General features: G+C 40.8%; 1 protein-coding gene across 2 annotated transcripts in view; it reads right to left on the bottom strand.

Annotated features, from left to right (window-relative positions):
• Positions 1–6848: 6848 nt before the first annotated feature.
• Positions 6849–16146, bottom strand: part of DDX46 (DEAD-box helicase 46) — a 68633-nt gene continuing 59335 nt past the window's right edge. The window contains exons 22-23 of one of the 2 annotated variants that reach the window (XM_066344497.1): positions 10198–10271; positions 6849–8993 (exon numbers count right to left, since the gene is read on the bottom strand). In XM_066344497.1, the coding sequence (XP_066200594.1) occupies positions 8946–8993; positions 10198–10271 (122 nt within the window). In that variant the 3' untranslated portion in view covers positions 6849–8945. The remainder of the gene's footprint in view (positions 8994–10197; positions 10272–16146) is intronic. The other variant, XM_066344498.1, reaches the window with a different exon arrangement.

The raw sequence follows: 16146 nt of genomic DNA, 5'->3' as shown, positions 1-16146 counted from the left end.
GAAATGGCATTTGTACATAAAATCACTTAACAAAAACTTTTGTACTAACAAAGTCAAATTATTTGCAAACCCCATGGAAAAGTAGCCAGAATAACAGGAAGTCAAAAGTTTGAATGCCTTTTTGCCATCTGCCTCCCATGGTACCTTGGGCAAATCACTGCTCTTTCAGTTTTTATGTATATGAACTGAAGACAGTGCCCTCCTTGTAAAGCTGTGAAATTAAATGAGCTAATAGGTGAAGATAGATGTGAATTTAAGTCCTAGGTCTACCATTTACTAGCTATAATTGACAAGCAACTAGTCAATTCAACAGGTATTTATTTATTGAATGCGATGTACTAGGAGGCAGGACAGACATGGTCCCTGACCTTAGGAAGTTTACATTTGAAGTAGACAAAAACTCAGATAATCAGAAGTCTTACTAGGTTTCCTGATAATTATCTCAGATTGGTCTTTTTTTTTTTTTTTTTTTTTCAGATTGGTCTTAATAAGGTGCTATAGTACACACAATATAGATGAAACATAAGACTAGCTCTGAAAGTAGAGGTTTTTTCACGAGCATAGCCATTTATCATCACTTCAGTTGCAACAAAAGCACACTTTTTAATGTCACATTATTTGACTTACCTCCCATTTCTTCTTTGAAAGTGTATATATACCCTTGTAATACAATGTGGACTCAATCCAACATTCTTCATTATTTCTCCAACAACTTCAGCTTGGCCCAGGGTAGGCCAGATCATATAGACAAATCAACAGTAAGATTTTTTATAAATGGTCATTGTATGTATATGTGCAAAAGGCAGGCCATAAAAAGAATTTGTCTAGAGCTGAGAGCCGGCTGCCTCTAAAGGCTTTTCAAATAAGGCAACAAGTGTTCTTAAATACTTTTATTTGAGGTCCTGGCCGGTTGGCTCAATGGTAGAGCATCAGCCAGGCCCAGTCAGGGTACACAAGAGAAGCACCTATCTGCTTCTCCACCCTTCCCCCTCTCCTTTCTCTCTCTCTCTTCCCCTCCTGCAGCCATGGCTCTATTAGAGCAAGTTGGCCCTGGGCACTGAGGATGGCTCCATGGCCTCTGCCTCGTACACTAAAATTACTCTGGTTGCAACAGAGCAGGGGCCCCATATAGGCAGAGCATCGCCCCCTAGTGAGCTTGCCAGGTGGATCCCGGTCAGGTTGCATGAGGGAATCTGTACCTGCCTACCCTCCTCTCACTACAAAAAAATTTAAAAACACACAAAAAAACTTTCATTTGAACTGAAAGATATACATAGAAAAAAAAATGAATCTCACTTTCTGGATTTTAGTTTATCGGTAGCCACTGATTGTTGTTGCTATGTATAAAGCTTACAACAATGTTGAAAGGTATAGGTAGCAATAATGAAAGACAGCATAAGAAAATCCACTCCCAGCCTGACCAGGCGGTGGCACAGTGGATGAAGCATCAACCTGGGACACTGAGGACCCAAGTTCAAAACCCTGAGGTCGCCGACTTGAGCATGGGCTCACCAGCTTGAGCCTAGGATCATAGGCATGAGGTCACTGGCTCAGCTGGAGCCCCACCCCCTCTGGTCAAGGCACATATGAGAAAGCAATCAATGAACAACTAAAGTGCTGCAACTATGAGTTGATGTTTCTCATCTTTCTCCCTTCCTCTCTCTCTCTCACGAAAAAGAATAAAAGAGAAAACCCACTCCATTTACCCATTGTAATGACAATACTACCAATTATTCACTAAATGCTTTCTATATGCCAGGTACTGTCTACATTATTTCATCTCATCTTCACAACAACCCTGAGAAATAGGTATTATATCCACATTTTATATATCAAAACAGACTTCCTTTTATTGATTTGAGAGAGAGAGAGAAAGGAAGAGAGAGAAACATCAATTTGTTGTTCCACTATTTACGCATTCACTGGTTGATTCTTGTAAGTGCCCTGACAAGGATCAAATCCGCAACCTTAGTGTATCAGGACAATGCTCTAACCAACTCAGCTACCAAACCAGGGCAAAACTGAGATGTTTTAAAGCATTTAAGCAACTTGCCCCAAATATGTCAATTTATTTTTATGTATATGAACAGTATAGTTATACCAATACTCTAACAAAATACACTGCTCACAAAAATTGGGGGATCAAGTAACGTGCAGATACTCCAGTGCTTTCAGCCTTTTCTATAGTCATTTTCAACAATGAAATAAAAGTTGGGTTTGCATCTAATTTGCATAATCAATCTTTCTTTGACTTGCCATTTGCTTTTCTGATGTTTGTTCTTGTTTAATAAAAAAAATTCAAACTTTTATTGCTTCATATTCATTTTGAAGTATCACCTAATTTTTGTGAGCAGTATATTATACACAATATATTTTGTAACATATAAAATATACTAAAAAAATTTAAACGAGATTTAAAAATAAATACAAACAGATGCTCCGATATATTCTTCCTGCTTTCCAATGGCTTACTGTACATGTGCTCCACTTTGGTGATCACTACTTTGTATCACAGGAAGTCAAAATCCAAGAGCAAAAGAAAGTGAAGATTATCAGTGGTTCTCAAACTTGAATGTGTATCACAGAATCATTACCATCGCAGACACTTAGAATAACTAACAACACCAGACCAATAAAATGTTACAGAGGAACTTCTCCTTGAAGTTCCAAGGCATTCACTCCCATTCTTCCTACCAAGCTTTCCACATCTGAAATCTGGGCCCTGGGATGGCTTGGGGGATGGCAAGGACTCGTTGAAGTCCACAGTATAGTTCTGGGAATCTCAGCTCCCAGAAAGCTCCCTTAGGCAAAGACATGGAGAGGAAATAGTACCTTCAAGGATCTTTGCACTGGCTGGACCCAGGCACCTGAGAGACTCTTAAGAATTCAGAAATAGGGGCCGAGGACAGTTTAACATCCAAGGCTGCTAGAAGTGCCTGGAGTTGATAGGCTGCTAAAAATCCATCTACTACAAAGTGCCAAGTTCAAATGATGTGCTTTTTGTGTGAACTAAGAATACATTTCTCATACCGAATCGTACATGTTCTTTATTCCATTATAGGCAAAATCGTAAAAATGGACTAATGTTCATAACACATAGTACCAGGTATTTCCAAATAGTAAAAATTAGGGGTTTTTATTTAATCCTGAAACTCTTTTACAATAATGCTAACAATGTCTGAGTAACTCTGAGTTATAGTTCTAAAAAGGGGTTCAAACTTTTTTCATTTCTTTTTTTTTTTTTTTTGTATCTTTCTGAAGCTGGAAACGGGGAGGCAGTCAGACAGACTCCCGCGTGCGCCTGACCAGGATCCACCCGGCACGCCCACCAGGGGGCGATGCTCTGCCCATCCGGGGCATCACTCTGTTGTGACCAGAGCCATTCTAGCGCCTGAGGCAAAGGCCATGGAGCCATCCCCAGCGCCCGGGCCATCTTTGCTCCAATGGAGCCTTGGCTGCGGGAGAGGAAGAGAGAGACAGAGAGAAAGGAGAGGGGGAGGGGTGGAGAAGCAGATGGGCGCTTCTCCTGTGTGCCCTGGCCGGGAATCCAACCCGGGACTTCCACAAGCCAGGCCCACTTTCTACCACTGCATTTCTTTTTTATTTTAGGTAAGAGGAGGAGAGATAGGGAAGCAGACTCCCACATGCACCCCAACCTAGATCTAACCAGCAACACCATCTGGAGCTGATCCTTGAGTACAGAGCTAGTGCCTGAGGTTGATGCTCTCCAACAGAGCTCTCCTCAGCAGGAGAAGTTGAGAAGAGGGAGAGGAAATGGAAAAGAAAAAGATGGTTGCTTCTCCTGTGTGCCCTCACAGGGAAGTGAACCCTGGACGTCCATATGCTGGCTGCTCTATCCACTGAGCCATCGGCCAGGGCCTCATTCCATAGTTCTTTCCTCCACAACAGAACATGGTTACATGAATTCCTATAAGCTAATACCATACTTGGAAGAGAACAAGATCAAGAAAAAGAATCAAAAGCAAATTCCTCACCAGTCATGTGATTTAACAGTATGCACTTAACATACATACACACTAGCTATGCCATAAGGCATTAAAAAGGTAAGACCACTGATATTGTGGGAATTTTGCAAATAATTCACTTATTTTACTTTTTCTTCACATTTCTACTTGGATTCCTACCTGAGGGAAATTATAAATTGATATGGAATTTATAATCTTGTATCAGATATCCGTACCTGACTGGTGGTAGCACAGTGAATAGATCATCAACCTGGAACACTGAGGTCCCAGGTTCAAAACCCCAAGGTCACTGGTTTGAATGCAGACTCACCAGCTCGAGCGTGGGATCATCAACATGACCCCATGGTCGCTGGCTTGAGCAAGGAGTAACTGGCTTAGCTAGAGCCCCGGGGTCAAGGCACATATGAAAAGCAATCAGTAAACAACTAAAGTGACACAGCTTTGAGTTGATAATTCTCATTTCTCTCCCTTCCTCTATCCTTTATTTTGCTTTCTAGCAAAAATAAAAATAAATCTGCAATTGGTAACATGTCAACAAATCTTACTTAGTGAGGGAAATGTAGCCACAATTAGCCCCAGAGATCTGGCCTCAGAGAAGAATGTATGTTTTATGGGTTTTTTCACTTTTTTTGTTTTTGAGAGAGAGACAGAAAGGGAAGGGGCAGATGAGAAGCATGAACTTGTTGTTGTGGCACTTTAGTTGTTCACTGATTGCTTCCATAGTGCCTTGATCAAGGCACAGAGGGCTCAAGCTGAGCCAGTGAACCCTTGCTCAAGCCAGTGACCTTGAGATCATATTGATGATCCTATGCTCAAGCTGGTGAGTCTGCATTCAAAGCAGTGACTTCGGGGTTTTGAATCGGGGCCCTCAACACCCTGAGCTAAGCTCAAATCACTGAGCCACCATCGGTCAGCCTGTATGTTTTATTTTTATTTTTAAGTTGTTGTTTTTTCTGAAGTTAGAAGCACGGAGGCAGAGACAGACTCCCGCATGCACCTGACCAGGATCCACCTGGCATGCCCACCAGGGGGCGATGCTCTGCCCATCTGGGCCATTGCTCTGTTGCGGCTGGAGCCATTCTAGCTCCTGAGGCAGAGGCCATGGAGCCATCCTCAGCACCCGAGTCAACTTTACTCCAATGGAGCCTTGGCTGTGGGAGGGAAAGAGAGAGATAGAAAGTAGAGGGGGAGGGTGTAGAAGCAGATGGACGCTTCTCCTGTGTGCCCTGACCAGGAATTGAACCTGGGACTTCCACACGCCAGGCCAACGCTCTACCGCTGAACCAACAGTTCAGGGCCTTATTTTTAATTTTTATTTATTGATTTGAGAGAGAGAGAAGAGGGAAGAGAGAGAGAGAGAGAAATTATCAGCTTGTGACCTGTGGTGCCGCAGTGGATATAGCGTCGACCTGGAAATGCTGAGGTCGCCGGTTCGAAACCCTGGGCTTGCCTAGTCAAGGCACATATGGGAGTTGATGCTTCCAGCTCTTACCCCCTTCTCCCTCTCTCTGTCTCTCTCTCCACTCTGTCTCTCTCTCCTTTCTAAAAAAAAAAAAAAAAAAAATGAATAAAATAAAAATAAATTTAGAGAAATTATCAGCTTGCCAACTTACTCGTCTATGTACACATTGGCTGATTCCTGCATGCACCCTGATCGAAGAACAAACCTCAACCTTGGCACAGAGGGACAACGCTCTAGCCAACTGAGCTACCCAGCCAGGGCAAGACTGTATGTTTTATTAAGCAGTGTGCACAAGGATGTTGTTATACTAAGTTAAAGGCCCCATTCAACTGAGATTTCATTCAGGTGTTCTGATTGTTACAGCACCTAAATGGAATAAAAAGTTGAGACAGGCCCTCTACCCCTCCAAACATATTCAATCTTTTTCTTACTCCTTAAATTTGGAGGTTTGGCTTTCTAGTCTGTGATTCTTAAGATTCTAATACGCCACTTAGAAGAGGACTCTACGGTTGGCTTCATAGGATTTAAAAATCTCTGGTATTCAGGAGCTGGTTCTGCTCAAACATCTCTTCACATGGAGGGGCTGCCAGCCTTGAAAGAAGGATCGCAGTCACATATGCACTGTGACTACCAGTTAAACACCAATGTACACTAACAGTTAAAACTAATAAGAGAAGAAATACATCAAATAATAAAGTGTTTAAAAGGACCTTGAGAGAACTCAGCATTATCCTCTAATTCTCTACTTCCATTGCCTGGTTAAGAGTAGCACTGTGGTAAAACACCATCTGGCACAGGAACCTATTATTTCCCCTATAGCCTAGCTGTCTTTTTTTTTTTTTAATGAATTTGATTCTAATGTGGGTTTTTTTTTTATTTTTTTGGATTTTATTTATTCACTTTTATTAGAGAGGGAGGAGAGAGAGAGAGGAAGAGATAGAACAGGGGGAAGAACAGGAAGCATCAACTCCCGTATGTGCCTTAACCAGGCAAGCCCAGGTTTCAAACTGGCAACCTCAGCATTCCAGGCCGATGCTTTATCCACTGCGCCACCACAGGTCAGGCTTAGCCTATCTGTCTTATGCCAAATACAAATACCATCAAAGACTGAAAGGCTTCTTCAGAAACATATATTTTAATAGAATGGTATATTTTGGGTAATGTCAGAATTTTAAAATTGAGTGCAATACTTCATTCACAAGACAACCAATGTAAAGAAATTAAGATAAACAGCTGAAAACATTTTAGCAAAGATGATTTTAGGAAAATGAAAACTGAATCAACTTTATTTTATAAGGTTATTAGAAAACATGAGCAAATATTGATATTGCATTAAAAAAACAATTAGTCTATACATCATTCAAATTTTAAAGATCAAAGAGTTGATATGACACTAAAAAAATGTAGTAACAGAATAATGTTTCATTTTAGAACAAAATACTATGGTTATAACTAGATATACAAACATAACGGTAGGAATGCTCAAATCATGTAAAGTGCTGATCTGAAAGTGATCCAGCAGGATGAAAGAGCACCAACTGTCACCAATGTGGGACTGTCACATATTCTATCAAAGAAAACAAACTATCACTAGGTAATAAAAATAAACAAATAAATAACTTGTGGGGGGAAAAAGGAGCCCAAGATGCCTGGAATTTTAGAGTAAATGGTTTATTTGGTTCTGTTGTTACATATTTTTGTGTTTCTTCCTCTAAGAAAGAGAGTGACTAGGTGAGGCAGCTAAGAATATTTCCCAGTTATAGCATAGTTGTTCAGTAACAATACTATTAAATAAATAATGATCACTATTCCTTATCACTTTAACCACTTAATGTACTATTAAAATGATTTTAAGAGCTATAGTATGCTTTCATTTTTTCCCCTAAAAACCCTAAGTCAAGAATATTCAAAAGAATTGTCTTTTAATTTAAGAAATTTGTCTAATTTCTGAAATTTTTCTTTTTTTCAAGAAGTGACAATAATATGAAATATATAGCAGGAGCCTTAAAAAAAGTAATCTCATCATAACAATTGAAGTCAGAATGTTCAGGAAATATATATATGAGAGCTCAAACGTATAATTTGTAATTCCTTGTGAACTAAATTTCACCGGGAGATGCTTATGTCTAAGTCTAAAACATGGATATCATTATGTTTAAAAACTTTTTAAATTTTTATTTATTGATTTAGAGAAAGAGAGAGAGATTGATTTGTTCCACTCATTCATGCATTCACAGACTGATTCTCATTTATACCCTGACCAGGGATCAAACCCACAATCTTGCGTATAGAAATGACTCCAATCAACTGAGCTACCTGGCCAGGGCTGATTTGAATTTTTTTTTTTTTTTACACAGAGACAGAGAGAGAGTCAGAGAGAGGGATAGACAGACAGGAACAGAGAGAGATGAGAAGCATCAATCATTCGTTTTTTGTTGCGACACCTTAGTTGTTCATTGATTGCTTTCTCATATGTGCCTTGACCGGGGGGCTACAGCAGACCGAGTAACCCCTTGTTCGAGCCAGCGACCTTGGGTCCAAGCTGGTGAGCTTTGCTCAAACCAGATGAGCCTACACTCAAGCTGGCGACCTCGGGGTCTCGAACCTGGGTCCTCTGCATCCCAGTCCAATGCTCTATCCACTGTGCCACCGCCTGGTCGGGCTGTATTTGAAAATTTTAAAGAAAATTAATTAACCTACACCATAATCCTAAAGAAAAAGCAGATTAAAATGAATAGGGTATTTATATGTACAGATGTATAAACAAATATTTTCAAGGGAAAAGGAATCATTAATATTTACAAGCTATAAATCACTTTATTTTAAATGAAGATTAGAAAAGAGTACATAGCCAGGTATAGAGCCAGAGGCTGTGAAGGGAACCTAAAAGCAGTAAACACTAAAGCTCTTTGCGGTGTAAAGAAATGCAAAAGACATTTATACTACAATTCTTTAATTTTACAAAACCAAAAAGCAACCCAACTATTGCCCATTTATGATAAAAATTGAAACAAAAAGTCTGAACCCATTTTGAAAAATTCTCTTACAACATTCTTAAATCCAGTTCATATTGTTCCACTGAGTCCAGTAAGACTTAAGCTCAAAGGGGACACAAAATTAGACAGAATTTTACCTTTTCTGAAGAGATGATGTGAATAGCCCCTTAGCAACTTGTTTACTCTATTACCTTCAATAAAAAGTCCAAATATTTTCTTTTTTATATATTTCTGAAATACTACACACACATTTAAATTTTTGATATTTAAGCTTTACATTAAAGGACATCATACTGTGAAAACAAACCTGCTTTAAATGTAGTTTGATCACTCTAGGGGTACTTACTGCAAGATGTCTTTAGCAAATACTTGTTTCTTGTATTTAAAAAATCAGCAAAGTAGAATTTTAAAAAATCTTAATTTATAACACATTGTAAACTGCATACGACAATTGCCACATGTATCAGGACCAGCACAGGTAGAAAGTGTTTTCCAGGTGTTTTATAGGACTTTGTATCTTCCTTTATTTGTTGGTTGGTATGAATTTTGCTATAATAGAAAATAAAAGATACATAGTAAGAAAGAGCAAAAAAGAAACATATATTAAGGAAATTTTCTTTACAAACTCATAAAACTCAAAATACTTAAAATAAAATTGTTAATATTATATGGAGACAGAAAAAACTGTCCAATAACTAGTCATTTCTTTGTGCTCACTCAGCTACTCCTTGATAATTGTTTTGAACCAATGTATTGGGGGTGGCATCAAGGTTCTTTTTCTATCACTCCTTAGTGAAATAGTCTTTTAAAAAGTTTTTTAAACCGATTTTAGAGAGAGATAGCTAGAGCCTGACCAGGCAGTGGCGCAGTGGATAGAGCGTCGGACTGGGGCGTGGAGACCCCAAGGTCTCCAGCCTGAGCGCGGGCTCATCTGGTTTGAGCAAGGCTCACCAGCTTGAGCCCAAGGTCGCTGGCTCAAGCAAGGGGTCACTCATTCTGCTGTATGACCCCCCAAGACACATATGAGAAAGCAATCAATAAACAACTAAGAGCGCAAGAAAGAATTGATGCTTCTCATATCTCTCCCTTCCTGTCTTCCTGCCCCTATCTGTCCCTCTCTCTGACTCTGTCATCAAAAAAAGAAAAAAAAAAGAATCAACCAGTGAATGCATAAATGGGTGGGACAACAAATTGATGTTTCACTAGTTTTTGTTTGTTTGTTTGTTTGTTTTTTGTGACAGAGACAGAGAGAGTCAGAGCATCTGATTCCACTTCACATGAAATTCAAAAATAGGTGAAACTAATCTATGATGTTAAAAGTCAGAATATGGGTACACTTGGGAGACAGAAATCATGATGAGGGACACAAGAGGGGATTCTGAGATGCTGGTAAATGTTCTTTATTTCTTAATCTAGATCAGGGGTTCCCCAGACTTTTTACACAGGGGGCCAGTTCACTTCCCTCAGACTGTTGGAGGGCCGCCACATACAGTGCTCCTCTCACTGACCACGAATGAAAGAGGTGCCCCTTCCGGAACTGCAGCGGGGGCCGGATAAATGGCTTCAGGGGGCTGCATGCGGGCCACGGGCCATAGTTTGGGGACACCTGATCTAGATACTGATCACATCAGTGTGCTTATTTCTTTGTGAAAATTCATCAAGCTCTATGTTTGTGATTTGTGTGCCTTTCTGTATTTATAATAGTCTAATAAAACATTTATTAAAACAAGTAAGTCCTTTGGTTTTTACTCACCAGCCTGATCAGTTCTTCTTTTATGAGCCTGGTGATTTCTGCCTTTGCTTTCTGCACAGCCAGTTCATTAGCACCTGGTGAGCGAGTGGAAAACATTATTTGTATTACTAGAATTACACTGGCTATTTATCCATGTCATGGAGAGCCACCAGGAACACTGTATGTGACTTTCAGTAAGTGCACTCCTGCCAGGACAGCCTTTCAATACCTGGTGGAACATCGTCCACATTATATAATGGCTGCTTACTGTCCTCACTACTTGTAGAGTTTCAAATGTAACGGATGAGGCCATAGGACATGTAGTATTAAGGAGTTCATGGTATGCTGATTAAAGAGTAAAGAAAAGAGAATATGAAGTTAAAGGGAAATATAACTTCCTTGGTTCATTTATTTAACAAATATTCACTGGACATTTATTATGTTCTTTAAAGCAACAAATATTCCAAAAAGGTATCATCTGAGCAAAGTCTTAAAGATGAATGGCAGACTAACCAAGTTAAAGGAGAAGACATGACATGGAGAGTTTCTGGCACGAAATCACATGTGCAATGGTACAGACCGAGAAAGGCATGTTTAAATATTAAAGAGAGAAAAAAGTATATCATGGTAAAAAAAAAAGAAAAAGAAAATGTGGGGAAGAACACAACAAGGTAGCCAAGTGGCTGAGGCAGGTGGAGACATTCATTCACATAATTATTAACAGTAAGTGCCCTGTTAATAATTCAAATAACATATGATATTTTGTGAGAGATGTATTATACAAAGAAGTCCGTGCTATATAATCTTGTAGGCTACTAGAAAACAAACTTGTAAAGATATTATAACAGGAATAGCTAGGATATTATATCTACCAGAATAACTTTTAAATATCACTTCTAAGCAACTTTACCCAACTTCCACGCAGTTAATGTTTTTTCCTCAGTGCTCACACAGGATTGTGTTCATAACATCATGAAAGCACATATTTTAGGTAGAACAAACAAAATGTTTTTTCTGACTAGATGTGACAGTAAAGAGATACAAAGTAAGATGCTAAGAGTTGAGCAGCAAGTAAGAAGTAACAAAGACACTGAAGCCTGACCAGGCGGTGGCGCAGTGGATAGAGCATCGAACTGGGACGCAGAGGACCCAGGTTCAAGACCCCGAGGTCACCAGCTTGAGCGCGGGTTCATCTGATTTGAGCAAGGCTCACCAGCTTGAACCCAAGGTCACTGGCTTGAGCAAGGGGTTACCCATTCTGCAGTAGTCCTCTGGTCGAGGCACATGAGAAAGCAATCGATGAACAACTAAGGTGCCACAATGAAGAATTGATGTTTCTCATCTCTCTCCCTTCCTGTGTATCTGTCCCTGTCTGTCTCGGTGTCTGTCTGTCTGTCTCTCTCTCTCTCTCTCTCACACACACACACACACACACACACACACACACACACACACACACACACACACACACAAACGCTGAGGCCCTGGCCTGTTGGCTCAGAGGACAGAGTGTCAGCCTGACATGAGGATGTCCTGGGTTTGATTCCTAGTCAGGGCACACGTGAGAATCAACCACCTGCTTCTCTCCCCCTTCTCCTTCCCCCTTCTCTACCTCTTCCTCTTCTGCAGTCAGTGGCTCTACTGGTTCGAGTGTGGCCCTGGGTGCTGAGTATGGCTCAGTTGGTTTGAGCATCGGCCTCAGATGGGGGTTGCTAGGTAGATCCCAGTTGGAGCACATGAGTGAGAGTCTGTCTCACTATGTCCCCTCCTCTCACTTAAAAAAAAAAAAAGAATACTGAATCCAAGAGGAAGAACATATGTTACCAGCAGTGATGGTGGGTGAAATTCAATTCTGAGATCACTGTAGTTGAGGTGCTCATGGGACAGCAGTTGGAAACATCAGTAACACCAATGGAAACACAGGGTTTAGGAGTGATGAAGATTAGAGAGCCACCACGGGAATAGAAACCAGGGGACAAGAACAGGGAACAGGTATGTCTAGAGAAGTAGCACAGTGTACACTAAGAGGAAATGAGTTGGACCAAAGAAGTATACTAGAGATTAAGGACTAGGAGGGACATGTCAAAGAATAAAAGGAAAACTGGGGTTATAATGTAGAGAATTACAATTTAATCATTCTACATAAGAAACCAAATGAGGATAATAATTCACAAGAAATGGGAAAAATCCCCCTCTTATTACACGTGAATAAACTTTTTGACCTCAGAGAGAAAAAGGAGGGGTGGAGAGGAGAATGGGGCAGTGGGGGAGTAAGGGAGGGAGAGGGGATGGAGAAGTGGGTGGCGAGGGGGAGGGAGAGGGGAGAGACAGTTTAACACTAAGAAGGAAAGGGCCATGAGTACAACTGTGAAGTCAGGACAACATATCTAATCTAAGTCCTATAGCTCCACCAGCTACCAACCACATCTTTTTTTTTTTTGTATTGTTCTGAAATTAGAAGCAGGCAGGCAGTCAGACAGACTCCCGCATGTACCCAACTGTGATCCACACGACATGCCCACCAGGGGGTGATGCTCTGCCCCTCTGGGGCGTTGCTTCGTTACAACCAGAGCCACTCTAGTGCCTAAGGCGGAGGCTATGGAGCCATCCTCAGCGCCTGGGCCAACGCTGCTCCAGTGGAGCCTTGGTTGGGGGAGAGGAAGAAAGAGAGAGAGAGGAAGGAGATGGGAAGGGTGAAGCAGATGGGCGCTTCTATGTGCCCTGGCCAGGAATCGAACCCAGGACTTCCACACACCGGGCCAATGCTCTACTGCTGAGCCATCCAGCCAGGGCCCTAACCACATATTTTAAACTGTGGTGCTAGAAGGGAAGAAAGGTAGATGAGAGTAAACAGCCACGCCAGACTGGAAATTACAACCAAAATGAAATTCAGGAGGAAACTATGCTACTTGGCATGAGTTGGTGTGGAGCTTGTTGAAATTGTGTGCTACTTTAAAAAGAAGGAAAATGACTCTCACTTAGACCCAAATGGCAGAGTGACTTTTCTATTTTAGTTAAAGCCTGACATTTCGACCAGTTTAAATTTTTTACTTACATAGCTTCTTTAGGTAATAGATTACATATGTTTATAAGCTGCCATGAAAAAGAGGCATTTCCTTTCACTGGTCCTAAAACAACTCTGGCTGCTTTTAAGGGATTCTCCACTAGTAAAAAGAGGGTCACAAAACAGGCTATAAATTATACAGGGTGGCTAGGCATGTAAGTCCTTCCTGTTCTCCTTCCCGCTACCTGGTGGGAGGCCTGGAGCTGCTAAGCCCACATAGCCTCCAAGGAGCCAGGCACTGGGGTCCCTCCAATTACAGAACTAGAAACAGATGACACTAGGCTCCTTCCAACACCTGTTTTCATCCTATTAGTGTTCAGTTGATTTGGTTGGGGTTTCAAAAACTAAAAGATCCTTTAAAATCTAATCATCTATGAAAATTTTCAAAGATTTAGACCATTTTAATTACCAATTTTCAGCTCTTACTCAGCATCTTACATCTCTAGAATTTTCCAGTTCATTTTTGACAAGTTTATCTTTTTACTGGGCCACAAGGGTGGAGGGTTACTTAGATTATAAAACTTAGACATTATTTCCTGAGTTCAAGCTAACAGTGACGAGGCCGGACCGCTCACTCTCAGGGGATGGGAGAGTCAGCAGAGGCGCTGGACCTCTCACTGCACTTCACCTGGTAGAAGAGGAGTTATATGTAAACTGAACTTTGATATCTTAATTATATTGTATTAAACAAGCTTAATTAACTTTAAATTAATAAATTACATAAAGGATCCTTTTTCAAAGCAATGGTGTCTCTGATTTACCTCTATATAAAAAGGCAGGCATCTAAAAAGTTGGTTTTGCTTAAATAATCCCCATGATATTCCCAATGAGGCTAAAGGCTGATTCCATGTTCCTACCAAAGGTGTTACCACCAGGTTCCACTGGATGACACTGGCTCTGCATCCTGCATGGTGGCCTGATGAACACAGAAGGGCAACCTGTCCAATTCCAAATGTGGAAAGATATCAGTGTAATTTTCTCTCCTTAAAGAGTTACATGATTTAGAAAAAGAGTCACTGGCAGACTGAAAGTCTTATAGGATACATAAAAGGGTGCCATTTGAAAATGTGACTTGAAATAGACATGAGTCAGTTTATCAAAGTCACAATCACAAACAAAAAAATATGAAATTTGCCTAGTTTTCAACTCACTTCCTGTGTACCCCATTTAAAAACATGTATGAACCTTATTATATAGCAACAGTAGAATAGCAATAAAATGAAACATACAAAGACTGCATCTGAGCTTTAGCTGTGGCACGGTTCATCATTATTCATTTAAAAACACCAGTCAGAGTGCCATTGGTGAAAACAGCAGAGTGGGGAACTCCAAAAGCCTGTTCCTTGACAAAAGCAGCAAATAAACTTGCAAAAACTATTAAAATAACCTTTATCAGAACTCTGGAAACTAATCAGAAGTTTACAGGAACCAGGCAAGGACTTATTAAAATAAAATAAAAAAACCCAGCTGAGTCTTGGTAACAGAACGCTTCAGTGTTTTAACTTACTCTGACCCCGTCAGGCATTTTTGTCAGGAAACAATTTCTGTTGAGAGGTAAATGGGATGCACACTGCACATGTGTTTCTCTTATTGTAGTCTTTATATTAAGAAGCCACATAAAAACAATTTGAGGCCAGCAATTAAAATTAAAATAACTAAATAGGCACAGTACTTATTTACTTACTGTGAAACTCTGTTTTGGCCAGGAAAGAATCAAAATTTTAAAATAATTCCTAACATAGACTAAGTAATTTTAGTTAATATTTATTTCACTAAGAAACTTACTAAAATTATAGTCTTCACAGAAATTAAAAAAAAAAAGTCAAAATATAACAAGAAAAATTTAACTAGTAACAAATCTCTTTAACAATATACTTTCAGTGGATCTAAAAACCTTCCATTGGCCTGACCAGGCAGTGGCGCAGTGGATAGAGCGTCAGACTGGGATGCAGAGGACCCAGGTTCAGGACCCCGAGGTCGCCAGCTTGAGCCCGGGCTCATCTGGTTTGAGCCAAGCTCACCAGCTTGGACCCAAGGTCGCTGGCTCAAGCAAGGGGTCACTCGGTCTGCTGTAGCCCCATGGTCAAGGCACGTATGAGAAAGCAATCAATGAACAACTAAGGTGTCGCAATGAAAAACTGATGATTGATGCTTCTCATCTCTCTCCGTTCTTGTCTGTCTGTCCATATCTATCCCTCTCTCTGACTCTGTCTCTGTAAAAACAAAACAAAACAAAACAAAAACCTTCCATTGATCTAAGAACAAACTTCAGAGCTGACCTATCCAGTATCATAGCCACTAGCCAAGTGGCTAACTTTTTTTGTTTGTTTTTTACAAGAGAGACAGAGAGCGCGACAGAGTTACAGATAGGGACAGACAGACGGGAAGGGAGAGAGATGAGAAACATCAATTCTTCATTGCAGCACCTTAGTTGTTGATGGATTGCTTTCTCATATGTGCCTTGACCAGGGGGCTACAGCAGAGTGAGTGACTCCTTGCTCAAGCCGGTGAGCCTGCATTCAAGACAGATGAGCTCACAGTCAAGCCAGAGACCTTGGGCTCAGGCCAGTGACTTTGGGCTTCAAGCCCGCAACCTAGGGCTTCAAGGCTGTAACCTTTGGGCTCAAACCAGTGACCATGGGGTCATGTCTATGATCCCACGCTCAAGCCAGCGACCCTGTGCTCAAGCTGGCGAGCCCACGCTCAAGTCAGAAACCTAGGGTTTTGAACCTGGGTCTTCTGCGTCCTAGGCCAACGCTCTATACAGTGTGCCACTGCCTGGTCAGGCTATTTAAATTTAATTTAAGCCTGACCTGTGGTGGTGCTGTGGATAAAACATCAACCTGGAATGCTGAGGTTGCCAGTTCAAAGCCGTGGGCTTGCCTGGTCAAGACACATATGGGAGT

Source organism: Saccopteryx leptura, chromosome 6 (assembly GCF_036850995.1).
Source record: "Saccopteryx leptura isolate mSacLep1 chromosome 6, mSacLep1_pri_phased_curated, whole genome shotgun sequence".
In the NCBI taxonomy this organism is placed as follows: Eukaryota; Metazoa; Chordata; class Mammalia; order Chiroptera; family Emballonuridae; genus Saccopteryx; species Saccopteryx leptura.
The sequence above is the reverse complement of the archived record's forward strand: the minus strand, read 5'-3'. Positions and strand labels throughout refer to the sequence as shown.